The sequence below is a fragment of the Ursus americanus genome, chromosome X, assembly GCF_024610735.1.
Source record: "Ursus americanus isolate L20-20 chromosome X, mUrsAme1.1.p, whole genome shotgun sequence".
In the NCBI taxonomy this organism is placed as follows: Eukaryota; Metazoa; Chordata; class Mammalia; order Carnivora; family Ursidae; genus Ursus; species Ursus americanus.
The window spans coordinates 24925758-24948279 of NC_142164.1; the positions used below are offsets into that span (position 1 = coordinate 24925758).

A 22522-nucleotide genomic window follows, 5' to 3' on the forward strand; every position below is an offset into this window, starting at 1 on the left:
CCAGCTGTTAGTTCACCGCCTTGTGTTAGGAGCCTTGCCCATCCACATCTGGGGTTAGATCTTTCTGTGTGACTCAGACAACCCTCCTTCCATCACTCCACAGTAACTCCTAAGTTGCAACCCATGTGACACCCACTTTCACAAGCAAACTTCAGGTCTTGTGCCCCAAACCCCTTTTCTCCATAAGCCCTTCTCAGTGCATGATTTTGCATAGGGCAGTGAATGTTAGAAATGCAACTATCACTTTATAGCCCATTAGACTGTGTTAATGAAGCGTAGGGGGCACAACACCCTAACGGACCATTCGTTAAGTTCCCACACAGTGTTTCTGAGTGAGGTATTCTAATTTCTCTAGCTAAAAAAAAACAAAAACAAAAGGAAACAACTAGGCATGACCACTTTTCTTTTCCCCCTTCCTTTTTGGAGACAATGGCAATGTTGTTTCTTTTTTTTTTTTTTTTAAAGATTTTTATTTATTTATTTGACAGAGATAGAGACAGCCAGTGAGAGAGGGAACACAAGCAGGGGGAGTGGGAGAGGAAGAAGCAGGCTCATAGCAGAGGAGCCTGATGTGGGGCTCGATCCCGGAACTCCAGGATCACGCCCTGAGCCGAAGGCAGACGCTTTAACCGCTGTGCCACCCAGGCGCCCCTGGCAATGTTGTTTCTGAAGGCATATACTTCTGCTAACAGTTCTGCCACGCCTAAAATGCCTTAGATATAGAATTTGGAGGAATTTTCCTTCCCTGGAGATTTTTCTTACCAAGTTATTTTAGTACCTCAAACCTGAAACTGGATCCTACCCAGGTATATTCTGTGAATTAGACCTTTCCATCTGAAATCTTAATTTACTTTCAGAAAGCTTTGTAAGTATGTTCAGATATCCACATTTGCATAATTACTACCCCCCCCCCCCCGCCTTGCGTGTCTCTCTCTCTCTCTCTCTCTCTCTCTCCCTCTCTCTCTCTCTCTCTCGGGCACAGAAATGTATGACTGCCAGATACATTTGGAAGTGAGTGCATGTGACTCTTCACCCCTTGGAACTGGTGTTCTAGAGCTCCTGACACTGAACCCTAATGTATTTTTCATTAGTGTTTAATGTCGGGAAATCCCATTTCATGGAGCCCAAGGATTAAATTACTTCATTTGGGAGAGAACAAGTGCATTCCCCATCTTTTTCCTGAGGTGAAAAAAAGAATGAAGCTGAGATCATTTGCATTTCATAAGGGCTTAAGGTCTGGATGTATTCCACTCAATTCAACAATCCAATATTGTAAAAGCTTTTAAAGACAATATTAACAAGTAGGGAAACCTCTGCATATTTAAAATGTGGAAATAAAAATACACAATAAAATAGATATAAATCAATACACACACACACACACACACACACACACACACACATAATCAAAATAACTATACAAAGCAGTTCTACCTGCAGCAGAAATGGTATAATATGTTATAGTAATACCATGATTGTACTTTTCGATGAAGTAGAATTTTTATCATGTTTCATAATAAGGAAGTTGCAGAGATTTTAAGGAAATCCAGCAAGCAATAAATCCAGATGATAATGAGTGATTCTTTTCTTTTGAACAATTGTACTGAATAGAGACTTTCTGTCTTTTGAAGAACTCTACTGACACAAACGCCTAATGATTAGGCTAATAGATGTCACGTGTCATTTGGAGGTATTCTGGACCCAGCACCTAAACTTGATTCCTTTTCTTCTTCTTCTTCTTCTTTTTTTTTTAAAGATGATCTTTTTTTTAAAGATTTTATTTATTTATTTATTTGACAGAGAGAGAGACAGCCAGCGAGAGAGGGAACACAAGCAGGGGGAGTGGGAGAGGAAGAAGCAGGCTTCCCGCTGAGCAGGGAGCCCCATGCGGGGCTCAATCCCAGGACCCTGGGATCACGCCCTGAGCCGAAGGCAGACGCTTAACGACTGAGCCATCCAGGCGCCCCCTCCTTTTCTTCTTCTAACTCTGGATTCCCACCCTTTGTTTCCCTTGCTTGCATCATTAAGTTCATGGATTTAGATGGCAAGTCTGTAGAGTGCGTCACTGCTGCTCTTTTCATTTCTTGGAGGGGCATGATTTTAAGCACCTTCTTTGGGGTATCATTGTCCTGGCTGTTGGAGAGATTTCGCTAAGACCTCCAAGAGGGAAACCTACTGCTCTGTGAACTATCAAACAGATACCCAGTGGCCACATCAGAAATGAAAGAGCCCAGGGGAAACGGAGTGGTTCTCTAGGTCCCATGGGGGAATGAAATGAAAGCTGTAGGGAATCTTACTCTGTACCTAGCACTGTGCTCCTGTGACACGCAAAAGTAGAAGACGCTCTTCCTCTAAGAAATACGCAGTCGATTTTGGGAGATAAGATAAAAACATGGGATAACAAGGGAATACTATAATATCACAAACTCAGGGACCAAAGTTATGATAAGAATAGTAAATGTTAAGGTCAGAGAAGACAGTCATATTTATTTTCCAAGATAGTCCTAAAAAAGTGCTGAGCTGGGTGGGAATCATCAGACAGAGGCAGACAAATTCATACAAGTTGAATGACTTTGAACAAGTCACCTTACCTCTCTGAGCCTTCAGTTCCTCATCTGTAAAATGGAGAGGGGAAGAGGGAGAGCTGAACTAGATGATCCCTGTGGTCATTTCCAGTCTGAAAGTTTCATCCTTCTATTACATTTAATAAACGAGTAGTCACTGACATACTATGTCCAAGCACATTTTACATGAATTAAATTTAATTGCTAGGAGAAAGGATTATTATCTCCATTTTACAAATGAGGAGTTAATGTTTCTTTTTTTTTTTAAGATTTCATTTATTTATTTGACAGAGAGAGAGACAGCCAGCGAGAGAGGGAACACAAGCAGGGGAGCGGGAGAGGAAGAAGCAGGCTCCCAGCAGAGCAGGGAGCCCAGTGCGGGGCTCGATCCCAGGAACCTGGGATCACGCCCCAAGCCGAAGGCAGACGCTTAACGACTGAGCCACGCAGGCACCCCGAGAAGTTAATGTTTCTAAGTGGCAGAGGCAGAGTTCAAACCCAGGTTTGCCATATCCCCAAATTCTATGCTCTTTCCACGATGCTGTGCTGCATACTATTATACCAAACTGCCTTCCTTTTCAACACTTAAGGAGATAAGATCTAAGGAGGGAAGCAGACATATAAACAAATAACTACAGTAGAAGGTGGTATGTCATTAGGGAAAATTCAGAAGATGTGGAGTATTCTGTCTCTAAATCTTAAAGAGGTAAAGAGAGCTTGTATTACAGAGGTCTACAACGTAGTGAGTGGAGCATTGGCCAGAGAGTCAGGAGATGTGGGTTCTAGTTTTGGCCATGCCAGGTGTCCCTAGAAAAGCTGTTCTCTGGACATCAGTTTCCTCATCTGCAAAATGAAAGGATCTTCAAGGTCTTTTGGGTTCCAGAAGTCAATGCTTTTCTGAGTGCCAAGATGGAAAGCCTGCTTCTAGTTATGGCTATGAATATGAGTCCAGAGGTTTAAAAAAATTAATGAGATGTTAAGTGCTTGTGATGATATTTTTAGTGGATATGGGATTTGGGCTGGGCCTGGAATAATGGGGTTGATTTTGAAAATTCATGAAGCATTTTAGTTCCTTTTAAATATCCAAGGGTAGCTGACTATCTAATGGAATATTTTGTATTAAAATGAATGATCACTACTCCTTTCCCTATCCATCTTTTATACAATTTCCTTTTTCATATAGCAAGTTTATTTAAAGGGAGAGCCATCTATAGTAGAAAACATAGCCAAGAATTTGTCATGCTCTTGGGGTGCCAGTATCATTTTAAAATATGAAAACCATGCCAGTGTCTTCGAAATTGAAGTTTGAGGTAGAAGGATGGAAAGAAGTTATTTTTTCCCTGTGATCAGCCACTGCAAAGTGAGTCTCAGCACAAACCAGCTGAGGCTTTTTGCTAGGCATGGAAAGCCTCTGGCATTTTTCTGCTTTTCAACTCTCAGTCATTTGGGAGGTGGGACAAAGCCATGCTGTCTACAAAGTTTATCCAGAACGTGCTGGTGTTACAAGAGATCACTTGACATCTATTATGTTTCTCCTGTGGAAGAGAGGTGGCTATCAGCTACAATAGTGATTCCTTTTCAAAGGGGTTTAATTGGGGCATTTCTCATGGGCCAAATTCTAACTTGCTGTCTATACATGTGCCTGCCAGGAAAACAGTGGAAAAATACCAAACAATAGCAACAACAGAAGTCTGAGGACCGCTGTCCCAGGCTGCCCCCATGGCAAACAGGCAGAGAAAAAACTGGTTTCCCTTCTGCCAAAGCTGCGGCTGACATGGCAGAGCTCCTAGAAAGGTGTGGCAGGTGGGGGAGGGGTGCAGACTGTGTGTTGCATGGCTATGGAAATACATATAATAACCCGAGCAAACTCCTTTTAGCCTGCCTTTTCCAAGCAGCACTCTTAGTTCGGGGTGGGAAGGGGGGTGCTGGCAAGGAGATGAGTTTCATGCAGTTGAGGTCCACACTCAGGGAGCTGTTTTTCTGAAGTATGGATTTGCTCCTGTGTAGGCAGGCTAGCATCCTTTCCTGAGGTAAGCCAGAAGGTGGCCTTATACTTTTATTTGAAGTGTCGAATGATTTTTCTTGCAACAAATTTGTGCCTTTCACTGGTATTTTCCGAAGTGAGACTTTTGCAACTGATGGAAATCGGCTCACTTCTGTTCTGTAACTTAGTGTCTTGTTGATGATTTATTTGTTCGGTAGCAGAAACTATGACAAATTGTGTGAGGCAGCCTCATTTACTTTTTAGCTGCTATAGCCCTGAAGAATTTACATGTAAATGCAACTGTGAATGTTTTACATTTTATAAGCGTGCTGCACGTGTTTTTGTAAGTTAAGTGACATTTTTACATTTAGACTGAACTTAAAACTCTGCCCCCACCCCACAGGTTATATTCTTCTGAAATCCTCAGTCTGACAAGCTGTGTTTTCCTGACTGCCAAGTGGGAGAGTAAGTCTCTATTTGGTGTTTTTCTTCTCTCCTCTTTAGACATGCAGAGCAGCCCACACAACCAGTTCACCTTCAGACCCCTCCCGCCGCCGCCTCCGCCTCCGCATGCGTGCACCTGTGCCAGGAAACCACCCCCTGCAGCCGACTCTCTTCAGAGGAGATCAATGACTACCCGCAGCCAGCCCAGCCCAGCTGCTCCAGCTCCCCCAACCAGTACACAGGATTCAGTTCATCTGCATAACAGCTGGGTCTTGAATAGCAACATACCATTGGAGACCAGGTACTTGAGCTATTATTGATCCCAATAACTTAAATATTGGCAGAGGATGATTCCACCGAGTACAGAAACTGATTTCACCATAGACATCTGCAGAGACACACGAATGCGCACAGAGATGCACGCCCAGATGTGTGGGCAAAAGGCAGACCCCTCTGCGGGCACAGGAGCGCGCACATCTAGACTCAGGCACGCTCACCGACACAGACCAAAGCAGATTCACGTGGAAAGATGAAACCGCAGATGCATAAACACCCCACAGGCAGCCACCCACACAAACATATGAAACGAAGCAATTATCTAAACTATCAACGCGTCCTCCGTGTAAAAGGCGCTCGCCCCTTGTTTTAGGAAACTGCAACATTACAGGAAAATCCAAACACAATTGGAGGAACAGTGATAATTTGGATTTTATTGTAAGATTCTTTCAAAAAGCACATTGCCTTCAAACATTTTTTAAAAGGATTTGCTTCATAGATTGGAGGTCCGTGTGTACTTTTAAAAATTCGATTCTGCCTCTAGGGTGCTGTTTGGTCTTTTGACAAAAAAGTTTGCCTCTATTTTTCAGGCACTTCACATATTTAGGTTTTCAGATTCACTCTTTAAATCTTTGTCATGGGATTAAAGTTACAGTTCTGGGTCTCCGGGTCATAATAGATGTTAGCACTAGAGGCGATTAAATGAGAAATCAAAGGACATCATTTCTAGGCACTCCCTCTTAAATCAAAAATTACAACTTTCTATTAACATAGAAAGACACTACCTAATAAAACATGATTTTGTTATCTTTTAAATTCAAGGACTTCCCCTTGCCTTCTACATGCCTTATTTAGATCTACTACCAAAGCTCTTTCTGAACACATTTGTATGTAAACAATGAGTATAATGTATCACTTGATAAGCAATGTGTGCTGTCAACTCTGATCAATTTCCATCCCAATATCTGGGAATTGGAATGGAAAGGGGAGGACTAATAAACCCACATTATAAGACTGCTTATTTTTTTCGTAGCAGATGAAGTTATATGCCAGCCATGGCATCAGTGAATATGTCACCACCAACAAACTGAGAGCATTATGGCTCAAATCCAGGAAACTCTATGTCATCCATCACTACTAGATTAAATACATTCATAAACTGATATTTCTGTTATCTCCCAAGAGAAAATATGGCAGTCAGCTCTGATGGTGAAGATAACCCGATTAGAACTGTACTAGTGATAGTGTTTGGGTATTGTTTCTTTCTTTTTTTAGTGAAAAAGGGAGGTGAATGAGGTGAGAGAAGCAGAGAGCAAAGTATCTTCAAGGAGTTCTTGCTAATGTTGGTGATTTACTCACTCTTTTTTTTTTTTTTACTCTTTTAATTCCTCTGCAGGGCTTGGTGATAGGGAGCTAAGGAAACAGTGGGGCAATCTGGTTATCTAGCAATCATGACAAACAAAACACACTCCTTCCCTCTAAGAAGCCAAATAACAGGAAGTCTGGAAGGAGGGTGGGGATTGGGGCTCAGGCAAATGGAAAGAGAAAACTATTCTTATTTGAAGTGTACATCTAGGCATGTTTGTACAAACTGCACCCACGGACCTTCTGTATCCATGCAAGGAATGTATTAATTGCTCTCAGCTTCATAAGACGCAGGGAAGAACATAAGTTTTCATGTGAGATTGTGCAGAGAGTACCTTTTTAGTACATTTGGGAATATATTCAGTGTCACAAAGACAAATTTTTTAAAACCCTAGAAACCCTATCAGCTTGATGAGCTAGGATTTCCCAAATATATCCTTTATATCCTTTAAAATGTTTGCTTCACATGTAGTCAGTAAAAGGTAACTCTGGGGGCATGCTGGCCTCAGCTTCCTAGTCTATAAAAGTGAATGTAGAAATGCCTGCCTCAACACGTTGTGCAGAAGATCGAGCCAGCGTGTTAGAAAGTGCCTCGTACATTGCAAGGCATTATACAATTCAAACGTAATACTGTTATAAAAAAATAAAAATTAAAAAAAAAATCCTGTTATCCTTACTAGGTGGTTACCTGCTTCTGCTTAAATAGCTCCAAAGTAGATAATTGACTTATTCCTAAGGCATTCCATTCCATCTCAAGCAACAACTAGAGGATTCTTATTGAACCCAAATCTCCCACCTCTTAACTCTACCCGTTTCTCCCAGATCTAGTTCTACAATCTGACAGACTAAATAAAATCCCTCACTCACCTGACATCCCTTCACTGTCTTTGACTTAAATGTTTCCCCCGTTCCTTCACCATTTCCTCACATCAGCTGGTTTCAAATCCTCCATCCTGGTCTCTTTCTTTAGAGCACAGTTGTAAACTGCTGACCGCACTGCTCTTGAAGTGTCCTAGCCAAGGCTGAATACAGGTGGGGGTTTTTGTTAGGCTCCCTGGTCGCAGGGAGCAGAGTTCATTCAGGCGGCCGCAAATAATTGAGAACATCTTTTCAAGAGAAAGTAGACCCCCCTCATTGGCAGTTTTGCTTTCTGTAGTTTCAGTTACCCGTGGTCAACTATGATCTGGAGACAGATGATCCTCCTGACTTATCATCAGAAGGTCAGTAGTAGCCTGATACTACGTCACAAGGCTTAGGTCATTCCCCCACTTGATCACATCAGATAGGCATTTTATCATCTCACATCATCACAAGAAGAAGGGTGAGTAGAGTAAGGTATCTTGAGAGAGAGACGACATTTATATAACATTTATTATAATATATTGTTATAATTGTTCTATTTTACAATCAGTTATTGTTGCTAGTCTCTTACTGTGCCTGATTTATAAATTAAACTTTATCACAGTTATGTATAGGAAAACATAGTATATACAGGGTTTAGTACTATTTCCAGTTTCAGGTATCCACTGGGGATTTTGGAATGTGCCCCCCTCAGATAAGGGGAGACAACTGTATTCTCTGTCAGGTCAGGCCAAGGGGAGAGAAAGGGCCACGTGATTAAAAGAAAAACAAATCCATGGCATGGCCACCTATGGCTGCCCCTTGAGCAAGGGCTGGGAGCGGAGCTAATGTACCTTACGTGGAACTCTCAGCAATCACCGTGATTGACTCATTCCGAAATCTGTGCTATGACTGACATTTGGTTGTCTCCTTTGTTCTTCTTTTTTTAAGATTTTATTTATTTATTTGACAGAGAGAGTGAGTGAGAGAGAGAGCACAAGCGGGGGGAGGGGAGGGGCAGAGGGAGAGGGAGAAGCAGACTCCTTGCTGAGCAGGGAGCCTGACTCGAGGCTCAATCCCAGGACTCCGGAATCATGACCTGAGCCAAAGGCAGATGCTCAACCGACTGAGCCACCCAGGCGCCCCTATAGTTGGAGGTTTTTTTTTTTTTTTTTTTTTTTTAAGATTTTATTTATTTATTCGACAGAGATAGAGACAGCCAGCGAGAGAGGGAACACAAGCAGGGGGAGTGGGAGAGGAAGAAGCAGGCTCATAGCGGAGGAGCCTGATGTGGGGCTCGATCCCATAACGCTGGGATCACGCCCTGAGCCGAAGGCAGACGCTTAACCGCTGTGCCACCCAGGCGCCCCATAGTTGGAGGTTTTTAACTGTGTGTTTGGGATGGGGGCGTGGGTGGAAATACGTTTAGGGCCTGGATTTGGCATCATTTGATTTCACCTCGTTAGCCTGTGGAGATGTAGTCGAATTCTAATTCTGCCGTACAAAGTACTCGCATTGTCTCGCTCCCATAACTGTCGTCTGTACTTTCGTTAGGTATGCTCGCCTCGTTTCTCTGTAAGTCTGTAATAACAATGTTATGTAGGACAAGATCAAAGTGGGAGCTCTGTGGCATGCCACTGGAATCCTTCCTGTGGGTTGACACTTGTCTATCAGGCAACATTCTTTTACTAGGATACAACCCACATTTCTCCATCTTGTTTACAGGCATATTGTGAGAGACCTTGTCAAATGCCTTGCTGATATCCAGATACAGTATGCCTACATTTTTACTGATCTGCCAATCCAATAACCATGTAAAAATGGAAGTGAAATGAGATTTCTTTAACATGACTTGTTCTTAGAGAATTTGTGCTATCTTCTCATGGTTACTATCTTTTTTAAAAGTGCTTACAAATCATCCTTTTAGTAACGTGTTCTAGAATTGTGCACTCAGTCCACATGATATCCCTTGATCTAGTCTAAGGATCCCAGGTACTTCCTGTTCCTAAAAACCAAAACCAATACGCTCTCTCCAGTCCTGACACATATCTCCCACACCACGGTCTTGAAACTTTAGCAACTATGACAAGGCAATCAAATCTACCAGACTTGTCACTACTCTGGGACGGACTTTTAATTCATTTAGAACAGTCGAGTGCCTTCTTATGAATGCTTTGACTATCTTAGACTTCAATTTATGGTTACAGATGTTTATTTTACCCTTTTAGGTCCCTGATCATTCTTTTCCACAAGGAAAGCAAGTCATTGAGAAGGCCTCCCCGATATTGGTCGTCCAATAGCATTATATGAGTTGCACATCTATCCTATCCATGACCTTCTTGTTCTAAACCTATATCTAACAAAACAAAACAAAACACCAAGTTTATGTTGTCTTCAGCAGGTTTTTTTTTCAAGTTTCAGGCTCATTTGAGGTATAAACCTTCTTGGCATTATTTTCATCACACCCGCTTACATTTGTTTATCCTTGATTTTCATCTCTTTCTTTTGTTCCATGTTCTTTAGAAATCTAAACTGAATGGAGGGCACCCAGTACAGGCATGCTGGTTTCTATAGGCAACAAACCTTTCCAACTCTTAATTCATCTCCTTTTTTTTTTTTTTTTAATGTCTCAGGTCATGGAATCACACTGTCTTCACTTTAGAGAACTGCTTTCCTAAAGTCTAGGATTTTGCTTTAGAATATACTTATGGACTCTAAGCTACAATGGTTGCTTTCTCAAGAGGTTTCTATCCCCTTAATTCACCAGTTTCTCTTTTCTGTGAGAGAAGCAAGTCTCCTTATTTTCTCTACCTTCCCGGAGATAAAGTTTTCAACAAGGGAGGTTGAGGACTTGTCATATATTTGTTTTTAGTTAAATGACACATCTAGCAGATGTCTTTGGAGTTGAAATCACTCATGTTCGCTACACTTTACTCTTAGGACACTTTTGTGGTCTGCGTTGGAAATGAGCGTCCATTTCCTCCACTTGGGCAAGTGGCTTATTGGAGACTCCCTGATCCACCATCTATTAGCTGTATGAACTTGGGCATACTGTGTTAACACTGTCAAGTCTCAGTCTTCTCATCTGGAAAATAAGGATAATAGTAGCAACCTATTCATAAGGCTGTTGTGAGCATTAAAGGAGTTAATATCTGCAATGTATTTAGAGCAGCCAGGTACATAGTAAGCACTTGGTAAATGTTAAAATAACAATACTGACAATAATACACAAGAAACAACTCTACTTTTGTCCCTGTCTATTTTTGTCTTTATCTAATTAAAGATGTTTCTACCCTTATGTTCATGCTTTCTCCAGGTAAACACAACATCATTTTCACTTCCTCTCTTAGCATGTTTTTAAATAGAATATACTCTTTTGCCACTGTCTTAGTCCAATTGGGCTGCTGTAACAAAAACACCATAGACTGGGTTTTTTAAACAGCAAGCATTTATTTCTCACAGTTCTGGAGGCTGGGAACTCTGAGATCAAGGCACTGGCAAATCTGGCATCTGGTGAGAGCCCACTTCCTATTTCATAGACTGCTATCTTTTCTCTATGTCCTCACATGGCAGGAAAGGCAAGGGAGCTCTGCAGGGTTTCCATTCATAAGGTCCCTTTCAGGAGATCTCCACCCTCATGACCTAATCACCTCCTAAAGGCTCCACCTCCAAATACCAACACACTGGCGATTAGGTTTCAACATGTGAATTTTGGGGGGAATACATTCAATTTATAGCAACCACCAAATTGCAATCATTAAAACCATTCCCTCCTTTAGGTTGTAATGGCAAATGTCCATGAGGCTTTGTGAGACTGCCCCGTGATAAATCTTCACAACAGCTTTCAGACTGTTACCTGCCTTCTGTCATTCATAGAAATAATTCCCCCACTACCTAGTATATTCAGGATTATGCCCTGCCCTGAGCCCTCCCTTACACTGAGATCAGCCTTTCTCTCCTCCCCTAAGCCCTTTCTTGGATTATCTTTTTTGTGGTGGGGCGAGAGAAGCATCTTTCTCAACCTGGAAAGATGGGCACATTGCCAAGATGGAGATGGAGAGTCTGGGTGGTGTGTGTAAGTGTATGTGCTTAAACAATGCTAGACTAAGCTACTTAATATAGTTGTGAATTGGGACATGTTACTTAACTTCCATGGGCCTCAATTCCCCATCTGTTCTGTGGAGAAAATGGCAGATCCTCCCTTGTGTGGTTGTTTTGAGGAACGAATAAGGTAATCCCTGTAAAATGTCTGCTCAGAGCTGGGCACATAGAAAGTGTACAATAAACAGTATTTTCAATATAAGAGCCTGGCCCTGAAATCTGGCAAAGAGAAGAATTCAGAGTCATGACAGTTGCAAGGTCAGAAGTAGCAAACACAGGTCATATTTTGAATCTAGGCTGTAGGGCCAGGGTCTTTACATTCAACCACTTTCTGTAGTAAAGAAGTCAAAGTGAAATAAATAACAATACCACAAGTGCTTTATTAAATTTGAGTAATTCCAAGGTAGGGACCCTTGGAGGTGGTAGATCTAACCCTAAGGAAGTGTTGAGGTAGGAAATGGGAAAGTAGAAATTTTCCTGAGAAAATGGACTGAAAGTAATTTTTTACTAATAATAAATATAATTAATAATAAAATCATGAGGCATCAGTAGGTGAAAATGGAGGAAAAGGCATTCTGGGAAGAGTGTATTATACTCAGAGTCATGCAAAGTGACCAGTTATCCATTTCAGTAATATTAAGCATTATCCTTTCCATTCTTCCCCTCTCTTCCTCCATTTGCCATTTATTTAATTTAAAATTTTTTTGATTTGATTTATTTATTTGAGGGAGAGAGAGAGTACAAGTGGGGTGAGGGGCAGAGAGAGAAGCAGACTCCCTGCTGAGCAGGGAGCCTGATGTAGGACTCGATCTGGAGACCCCGGGATCATGAACTGAGCCAAAGGCAGACGCTTAACTGACAGAGCCCTCCAGGTGCCCCCATTTATTTATTTTTTTTAAGATTTATTTATTTGAGAGAGAGAGCGTGCCCGAGTGCAAGTAGGGGGAGGGGCAGAGGAAGAGTACCTCAAGTAGACACCCCTCTGAGCACAGAGCCTAACACAGGGCTTCATCCCACGACCCTGAGATCTTGACCTGAGCCAAAATCACGAGTCAGACACTTAACTGACTGAGCCACCCAGGCGGCCCTCCATTTGCCATTTAAACCCTTTACTAGGTTGTCTGGTCTGGGAGCCAATATATTCCTTTTAATACTAATAAGAGATAATCATTCTGGAACCAAAGCCCCTAATTTTTAAGCTGTGATGCAGAAATCAAAATATCATTTTGAAATTCCTGCTGTTAAATTGCCATATTCTCCTTCCTTATCCAGAGACTCATCCTTGGATGTACTTGTTTGCAGATCCTTTTATTCTGATTCTTCTCCAGAAAGTCTCTCTTCCCCTGCCTGTGGGATGAGCCTCAATCCCAAAGCTGTTCTATACCTTTAGTAGTACAGTGTTGTGCCTTCTTCGTAAAAGTTGGAAGAGCGTTTAAGAGTCTTGATTGTAGGGGCGCCTGGGTGGCACAGCGGTTAAGCGTCTGCCTTCGGCTCAGGGCGTGATCCCGGCGTTATGGGATCGAGCCCCACATCAGGCTCCTCCGCTATGAGCCTGCTTCTTCCTCTCCCACTTCCCCTGCTTGTGTTCCCTCTCTCGCTGGCTGTCTCTATCTCTGTCGAATAAATAAATAAAATCTTTTAAAAAAAAAGAGTCTTGATTGTAGAAACCAATAGATGTGGGTTTGAGTTTCAATTCTCCTTATGTCTATATTTGGACAAATTATTGCACCTTTCTGAACCTTAGTTTCCTGACCTTAAAGCTGGGTTAATAACACTCATTTTCATAAGGTTGTAACAAGGATTATTTTAGAACTCACATGTGATTTGCACTCAGTTTCCTCCCTCTTTCTATTCTTCCTGTGTGTCACATTCCTCCTTTCTCCATTCCACTGGCACTGGCTTTTGTCCCATTCTAGCTTCGCAGAATCCCGACTTAACCACTTTCCTTTCTGTATTGGTCTCTCTATTCTGTCCACACACTTTGTGAGTAGATTTCTCTGCCTTTAACACAAGGTTAAATGGAGTAGTACTCATTCCTATCAGGAACTCAAACATAACCCATTCCCCACAGAAAACTGGGACAGTTCTCTTAGCTTCTTGACCTCTTCATCCGGATTTACTTTGAAATGGAACTACGGCCATTTTTAGTTTCCCTTATTTACTCTCTTTGCTGTCCCTCAGTTCAAACTCCTAACTCAAACTTTACTTGATATTCTTACTCATGGGAAATTTTTGGCCAAGTGTTGGCTCTAGACCATAACTTGGACCAATGCTCAGAAATGACGATGGACATTAACCATGATCTACTCACCATAATGAGGCTTACTTACAGATTTTGCTGTGATATTTAATACTGTTGAGGACTTGGATTTGATATTAACATAACTGCTTCAACTGACAAAGACAAATTGGAATTGTGTGGAGGAGTCATGCCTGGCCAGAAGAGGAGCTAGCAACTATTTTTATTGACTTTTAGCGTATTCTGACAGATGGCAGTAACTTGGTATGAGGCTAACTGCCCTTGCTGGCGTTAGGCCAGTGTGACAGTCAACAGGGTTATTTTTCCAAAAGAAGAGCCAGGGCCATTGATGGAGGAGATGTTGGCAAAGAATGGAAAAGGAAATGAATTCTGTAGGACCCATGCTTGTTACCAGACTTCTAGAGCTAGTGTCTATCTTGGGGAAATAAGAAATATTCATTAGTAGTGATGGCAGTGATTTAAGTATCTGTGGAATAATACTCTTTAAATATTAACCCATAAATGTGAGTTCTCTAGTGGTAGTTATATTTCTTTGTTATATAGTACTGCTAAAATATACCTAACATTTATAAGTAGAATTTTTTTCTTTAGTACATTTGCAATGGAAAAATAGATTCAGAGACATAATTTTTTCTTTCAATAATGACTAGAGAAGAAAAAGCTCAGAATGTACATATTCAGTGCTTAGATCCAACAATATCTCATGCTTTAATCCTTTAACAGCACTGGGGTTAGCAAAATCTATCTTCAGCCACAGATTTAAAGATTCTTTTTAAGACAGGAAAAGACTTCGTAGAACTAATCTATGCCCTATAAATCCTGTTTACTACAGATGAGCAAGAATCAACCAAGCTTTTCAGCCTACACCAAATGATGGATGTGGAATATGTTGAATTTACATGAAGGAGAATTCCGTAGCCTTAAAAATATATTTTACATATTGAGAGTAAAAATAGGTCTATAATAGTCTATTGTGCTTAGGCAATGAAGAGCAGTATTTTGGAGATTATCGTGATACAGTGTCTAGTCACTTTGGTGGTGGTGGTATTTTTAAAACTGCTTTTGATTTGACTATTTTCAGTTTCACTTTCAAAGTATAAGCCATAGGCAAACATAATGTGTTTCATTTTATAAGGAAAGGAAATTTCACCATAGGTGAGATGAAATCTGGTGTTAATATGCAGATTTTTTTTTAGCAATTTAAATGTGAATCTAAACAGATGTTTTAGGGAATTTTAGAAAATGAGTTGATTGGTGAAATATGTGAGTGTAGCAAACCAAAATTAAATTTTATTTTTTAAAAGATTTTATTTATTTATTTATTTATTTATTTGAGAGAGAGAAGTAGAGGGAGGGGGGAAGCAGGCTCCCCACTGAGCCAGGGAGGCTGATGTGGGGCTCCATCCCAGGTCCCTGGGGTCATGACCTGAGATGATGGCAGACGTACAACCAGCTGAGCCACCCAGGTGCCCCCAAAATTAAATTTTAGAGAAATCTCTATACCAAACTTTTCCTCCCCTCCATCATATATACTTACCTATCCTGGGTTGTATATTTAAAATAGAAATATCTGGTTTTGATCAAGAGAGAAACTAGTTCTTAACTTCATTGACTACAAAGTTACTTATCCAGTTAATCGTAATAAATATTTTCATTGCCATGTCAAGTTAATAGACACTTGTCTGTTGTATTTTACGAGAAGTATAAAATGTATTTGAAGTAGCAAAGAATGATTTTCCTGTCAATTATTCTCCTTATTTTCTACAGAGGTGTGCGTGTACGTGTGTGTATCAAAGACATTCTACTAAACATCTCCCTTTGGGAGAATCCAGCTGGTTCTTTATCAATTCCACAACACAAAAATGTTTGTAGCTTTAAAAGCAAAAGATAAGATCAGGTTAAGTCTTGAGGTCTTTGAAATGTCTCTGTAAGAATTGTAGATGTGTGGTACTGACTATTCCATTTAAAGAACAAGAAAACTCAAAAAGAATTGCCCCCTTTGGCGAACAGATAAGCAAATAAACAGTAACATCTGCTTCTCCATTCTGTTAATCTTTTTTGGTGTGATATCTGAGGATATAAGAATGTGTATAATGTGAATATTTTAAATGAAAAACAGTTCAATATAAATACTATGATAAATTAATTCTAGCATAAATAAGTTTTTGCAAACCTTGACAAATATTGGTTGAGTGCCCACCATGGATCAGCCAGTGTGCTAGTTGCTGTGCCTACAACAGTGAACAAAACAGACAAAATCCCTGCCTTTATGGAGCTTAAATTCTATTGGGGGAGCCAGCCTTTATCCTTGAATTTAGCTATGTCGAGGCTAATAATATTGCAGGACTAGGGGTCTGTAGACTTGGTATGGGAGAAGGAGGAGAGGAGTCAAAGATACCTCTTAGAAGCCTTTCTTTACCTGCCTTTACTTACCCACAGCACCTTTCATAGAATTTTCCCTTATCTGTGGGCTCCTAGCATCCTGTGCATATGTCTGTGAAGACCTTATTTCATTGTATATTTGCACTCTCCAAATATTCTATTTACTCTTTATTCTCTGTTGCATCTTGAGTGAAGGACTGTGTCTTCCTTTTTTACTTTGATTCCTCAATGCTTAGCTCATATTGTTTAACAAAATTTTTGTAAGGTATATGGACAGAGTGAGCAGGGAATTACAGATGGAATAGATTTCTGAGATCAGAAATAGTAGTTGATAGAAGCAGACAGTGAGTTTTATTTGGAAATATTGAAACATCCATGTGGGACATCCATATTGGAAATGCTCAATATCCAATAAATAGTTGAAAATAAGGATCTGGGTCCCAGGAGAGAAAGAAAAAGAAAGTTTGTCTCCTATCACCCACCAAATGCTTGCTATGTGCTGAACATTGCGTCAAGCCATTATCACACTTATTCTTAATTTACATTTCTTAAAACTGAGGCCTAGAGAAGTTGAACATGTTGCAAGGTCACCAGTTAGTATGTAACGGAGCTAGTTCACTCCTGTGTCGGTCTGATTCCAGAGCTCATGATAGACATGAATAATGGAGAATTTCATAGGTAGACATAGTAATTGAATTTCCATGAATGATGGAGGAAATATTGAAAAACGTAGACAGAGTTTAGTGCAAGAAGAAGACCAGAAACCAAACCATCAGAACACTTACATCTTAAGAGTTCATGAAGGAAAACAAGCCAGCGTAGGTGATTGAGGAGTAATCATGAAAGAGAAGACACAATAGAAAAATTTCAAGATGATCATCATCACGGTTTTCAGATGCTTCAGAGGAGTCAACTAGAATGTGGGTGAGAAGAGACCATTCATTCTGTCAACTACAGACTTCTTGACTTTGAAGTGGCCAATTTCAGTAGAGTGATGAGATTGAAGCTAGCCTGCAGTGGGTTGGAAGAGTTGGTAAGTGGTAAGAAAATGGAAGTGGAAGATAGACTGCTCTTCTGAAATGGAATAGTAGATTGAAAGGAAGCGGAATTAGGACAAAACTTTCATACAAATTGGAAGGAGGAAAAAAAAAGATGGGGGACTACATTCGGTGTGGAGGTAGACAGTAGTTACCAGGAAAGTGGCGTGGTTGACAGAAAGAAACCAACAGACCAAGTTGAAGATCAAGTTTCCTTACTGGTAACAAATATGGAAACTTGCAGGAATGGTCACATAATGCCGAAGAGCACCACATGATCCCGCACAGTGGTACAGGCTTCCCAGGTTGCCAGGTTTCAACAAGGGCATACAGCTGATGATGCTACCACCTCTGGGGAATCATAAATCCCTTAGATGCAAGAAGTTTGCTTTTCCTATTCTTATACTAGAGGGTGGCATTATACCCTTGCACCCTTAATTAAAGATGGCTCAAATATAAGTCATATTTGCAAGGACAAGCCGCTATCATTGGCCAACCCAAGATTATAATTTAGACTTCCTGTCACCGTCTGGCATACACAAAACACTAGGCAGTCTCCTGTTGCTGATGAAAATACTTAATAGTGACATATGTACACACGGGGCTTTCATTGACATTATAAAAGCTAACTTATGATTATTTCCAATTCAACTATCAAAATATCAAGTGTAACATAAAAACACAGATACCATTGATTCTTTCCTTTTGTGGCATAATATTACCCCCCCAAGTAAATTGACTTTCTTCTGGAAGAAAATATTCACAATCTGCTATTTCCCCTACCTTTTGACTAAAATAATTGTTTTTCTTTAAAATCTGTAACAGTCTTATTCTTTCACATTTTGTCATTTACTATACTGAATAGTATTTTATGGTAACGTGACTGGTTGCTTTTTAGTAGATATACTTGCAACTAAATGCTTTTTCTTACTTGCCATCTTCAAAAGACTCAGATTTTAGACAATATATATATATATAGTGTGTGTGCACGCGCACGTGCGCACACGCACGCACATGCACGCAAATGTGGGCATATGTGCCTATGTAAGTGTGTATGTATAAGTTTCTGTTGTTCATAGTCCTTTTGCTGGTTATTTCATTTTAAACTCTAAACAACCCTGGGAAGGTAGGCGTAACAGAAATTATGCCCAATTTAAAAGTAAGGAAACTAAGTCATGGGAAATTTTACTAATGTGTCCATATGGCAGCTTAGAGCAAGAGTTGGAGCTAGAATTCAAGTCTCTGTTCAGCCAATCCAGTATTCTTTGCACTCTAACAGTTTGTCTCTGGAATGTAAAGTACCCCAAGTTATCCCTTTTTGTCTTTCAGTGAATATTTATAGTGCAGTTAAATTGCCCTGCCTGGAGACGTAATCAACGTTTTATTCTATTTATATTAAAATCTTGATGAGCCTAAATGCCCAGAAAACTGGGGGTTCTGGTTAATTGGATTTATTGGATAGCTTAAGGTTAAATAGAACTTTTAAAAAATTGCCATTCTTGTTGAAAATCCTTCTTAAATATGAATCTACTTTCCATTTTAATCCAAATGATCATAATTTAATCTATTATAATTGAAAATCTTACGTGAAGTCAGGGTTGTCATTCTGAACATGATTTTTTATTGTACAGCACTTTAGATACAGAAAATATTGTAGAGTGAGCAAAATGTCTTGTGGTCCCAGGATATCCTTCATGAATTTTGGTTGGCCTTGTGAGTAGTTGAAAAAGCACTGGATTTAGAATTGGAAATCTTGAATCCAGGTTCAATTCTGCCACTAAATAGCTGTGTGACCTTGATAATGTCTCATTCTTCCTCTCCTGCCTCATTTTGCACAACAGTCGGGGCGGGGGATAAAGCTAAATGGTATTTGGTGTTCTTTTGGCCTTTACTTTCTATGTTAGTCCGTAGCTTGCCCTCTTGTCATTTGCTCCTCCACTGAAAGAATCCTGCTCGGGTTAGCTTTCCAGTTAAGTTGGATTCTAATGAATTGCAAGATTGCAGATTGTAGGTGAGGTCCCCTAACAAGTCAGAAAAATTGAAGTTAAGCAGTTATGATTCCTTCAAAATTTCCATTAGCCAAGAGGAAATGAGGAAGACACTGCACATCCCTGTCAGGGGGTAATGATAATGGCAGACAAACGTAGTTTAGTCTTAGGCTAGTATAAGGCTAGTCTGTGAACATGTTTTACTCAATACATGTAGGTGCTCAATAAAAGTTTATTAAATACCTGAATTTAAACCTTTCAAAGAGAAAAGATGCAACACCTTATAAAGGTGCCTTGGGTCATATTGTGAAGTCCCTGATGTTTCAGTATTTTCTTTCAATTTGTCATTATCTGTCTAAGAAATAAATATAACTTTATTTTATGTTTCTTATTCAAAGGTAAAAATACAGCCTGGATGATGATATTTTTTTCTGAGTCCTCACAATGATGCAGAGAGAAAATATGTTTAGATTCATATTATATTTGCCAAATGGAAATGTGTATTTAGAGGTCAGAGAAGTACGTGAAATCATTATACGCTTGAAGTTGACCTGACCTTGTTTATCTCCTTGTGCTGTCCCTGAATAATTAAAGCAAACCAATGGGTTTTTTCTTTGTACTCTTGAATCCACACTGCAGGGAACCAGAGAGAGAACATTTCCCTGGAAGGAAGGCCCGGTTTCCACAAATTCTCCTGTGTTCAAGTGGAATTATAGTTTCTGAGCTTTAGAGCATGGCACAAAGCTAAATTTGACTGTTTCTTAGGTGACCTAACCTGAGGGGGGTTAATGTTGTTTCAGTTGCTATGATTATTGTGTATTCTGCATGTTTTAATCAGTATTTTAGGGTTTGGATTTATGCCTTGTGACAGTTCTTGAGAGGTACAATTTGAACAGCAATTTTGAAAATTGAAAGTAGAAAATGTTTTCTATTGTCCATATCTTACAAAGATTTCCTTGTTTGGTCAGCAGGGTTTAGTAAAAGTTGGAGGTAATTATGAGTGAGTTGTATATGCTCTCGGGCCCCAGGGTTCAGGGTATTTGTTTGGATAATAGACCAATCCCGAGTGCAGATAGCCTCAAGGGAGGAACAGCTGGGAGCTTGGGAGGAAGATAAGATCATGAGTTGGCTGGCAAGAAAATCTTTTTTCTGGGAGTCTTACAAAGAATGACAGATTCCCTCCCATAGGGATGTTGAATACTTCAAAACTGCATGCTCCAGTCAGAGGAATAGTTTTGGACCAACATTTCTCAACCTCACTATGGCATTTCAGGCTGGATGATTCTTTGTTGTGGGGGCTGTCCCATGCGTAATAGAATGGTTAGCAGCATCCCTAGCCTCTTACCCACTAGAGGCCAGGAGCACCCTCCCCCTAGTCGTGACAACCAAGCACATCTCCAGACAATGCCAAATGTCCCTTGTGGGCCAGTTCATCCCCAGTTGAGAAACGCCATTTTAGACTAACGGTGAGGCAAAATCTTTTGTTTCCTCACCTGCTCACTTTACACAACCCCTCTTCAGATTCTAGCAATTTTTTTTGATCCCTTCCCATCTTCCCTCTTCATCTTCCTTTCTTCCAAAGGCTTTGTTAGTGGGTTTAGATAATTCTCCGGTTTATACTATAATTTGTGTTGGAAGCCACTGCTATAAATTGAATGTTTGGCTCTCCCCAAAATGCATATATTGCAAACCAAGATGATGGTATTAGGTGGGGCCTCTGGGAAGTGATTAGGTCCTGAGCATGGAGCCCTCATGAATGGGATTAGTGCCCTTATGGAAGAGCCCTCCAATTGCTCTCGAGCTCCTTTCCACCCACTAGATGCCCACAGCAGACTGGGAACAGTCGGTAACCCAGAAGAGGCCCTTCACCAGACCCCTACCATGCTGGCACCCTGATCTTGAACTTCCAGCTTCCAAACTGTAAGAAATATATTTCTGTTGTTTATAAACCAACTGAAGTTTTTGGTATTTTATTATAGCAGCTCTCATGGACTAACACAACCGCTAAACTAAATCCATTTAGCTCTAAAGTTTCCCCACCCCCACCAACTGGTTTCCTTTTCAGATAGTGGTAACTCCTTATATAATTTTATCCCCGATTAACCTGTCATATCCTGCATTTCTATGTGAGAGTCTTAAGCAAGAGGAATATATTTTTGACACATTGTCTGTGTATCAGTTTGTATGTATACTTAATTGGCCTGCTTTCTGGGAATGCAAAAAGCTAGAAAAAAGCAGTGCATCACTGCTGACTATTTGGATCAGATCTAGACAAGGGAGCGCCGGGTGACCTCCAAAGCCACTAACAAATGATCCTCTACCCTGACATATATAGCCATATCTATCTGTCAAATTTTCTTTCTTATTCTATTCCTTTTTCTTCTCACTCTTCATTCTCCCTTTGTTCACTCTTTGTTTTCTCTCTCCTGAGTTTACTTTAGATCTACACTACTCTTGGGCATTTCTTAGCTCTTCTGATATTGTTCTTTGCTGAAAAGCTTACAGGGACACAGGAGCCTGAAAGAAAACGGCACATTCGGGAAACCACACGACAGGATGGCTAGAGCTTAGGGGGCATTGGAAACAATGGCAGTAGTGAGGTGGAGAGGCCTGTGGCGGTCAGATCGTGAAGGACCTTATAAAGTTGTACACCTTCATTCCAAAAATAGGAAAAACACAAAAAAGAAAAGTAACTACAAATTCCACTACCCAAAGATAGTTACTGTTAAGATTTCCATGTCTTCTTCTAGATCAGATCTCTGTAGAGTAGGGATTTAGAGTTGGAGTTGTTTATGTTTTTGTGTGGGAGGGGACAGCACCCAGCTGTGCTTGTACTGTATATAGGAATTCTGTTTTTTCCCCCAACATGGAAAATTGTTTATTGCCTTAGAAATTATTTGGTTAATGGAAATAAAAATGCTTTAAAACTAAATCAAGTAATAAGGAGGTTTTAAAAAATGATACAGGATAATCTCCCAGGGAAAGAAAAGGACAATGAGTACAGCCATGCCTAAAGAGAGATGGAACTCTCTCCATTGTTCTGTTGCTTTCTGGAGCCACGTGATGTCTCATTACTGTTTCTTTCTGCACATATTCTCTCTTCTCAGGCTTCATTTTAGATGGATTTGTTTATCTGTTCCCCTGTCATGTTTTAACTCCAGCTCTTGCTCAACATGACCTTGCATCTTGGCTTCCCTAGATGACTGGGTTTGTGTGTCTAGATTTCTGAGAGAAGGAGAGAGAGAGAATACGATTGTCTCCAAGGTTGGCTATCCAATTCT

General features: G+C 40.4%; 1 protein-coding gene across 1 annotated transcript in view; it reads left to right on the forward strand.

Moving 5' to 3' along the window:
- The window catches only part of TENM1 (teneurin transmembrane protein 1), a 760590-nt gene that overhangs the window by 417660 nt on the left and 320408 nt on the right, over positions 1-22522 (forward strand). The window contains exon 6 of the mRNA XM_087860146.1: positions 5053-5293. Within this exon, the coding sequence (XP_087716272.1) occupies positions 5053-5293 (241 nt within the window). The remainder of the gene's footprint in view (positions 1-5052; positions 5294-22522) is intronic.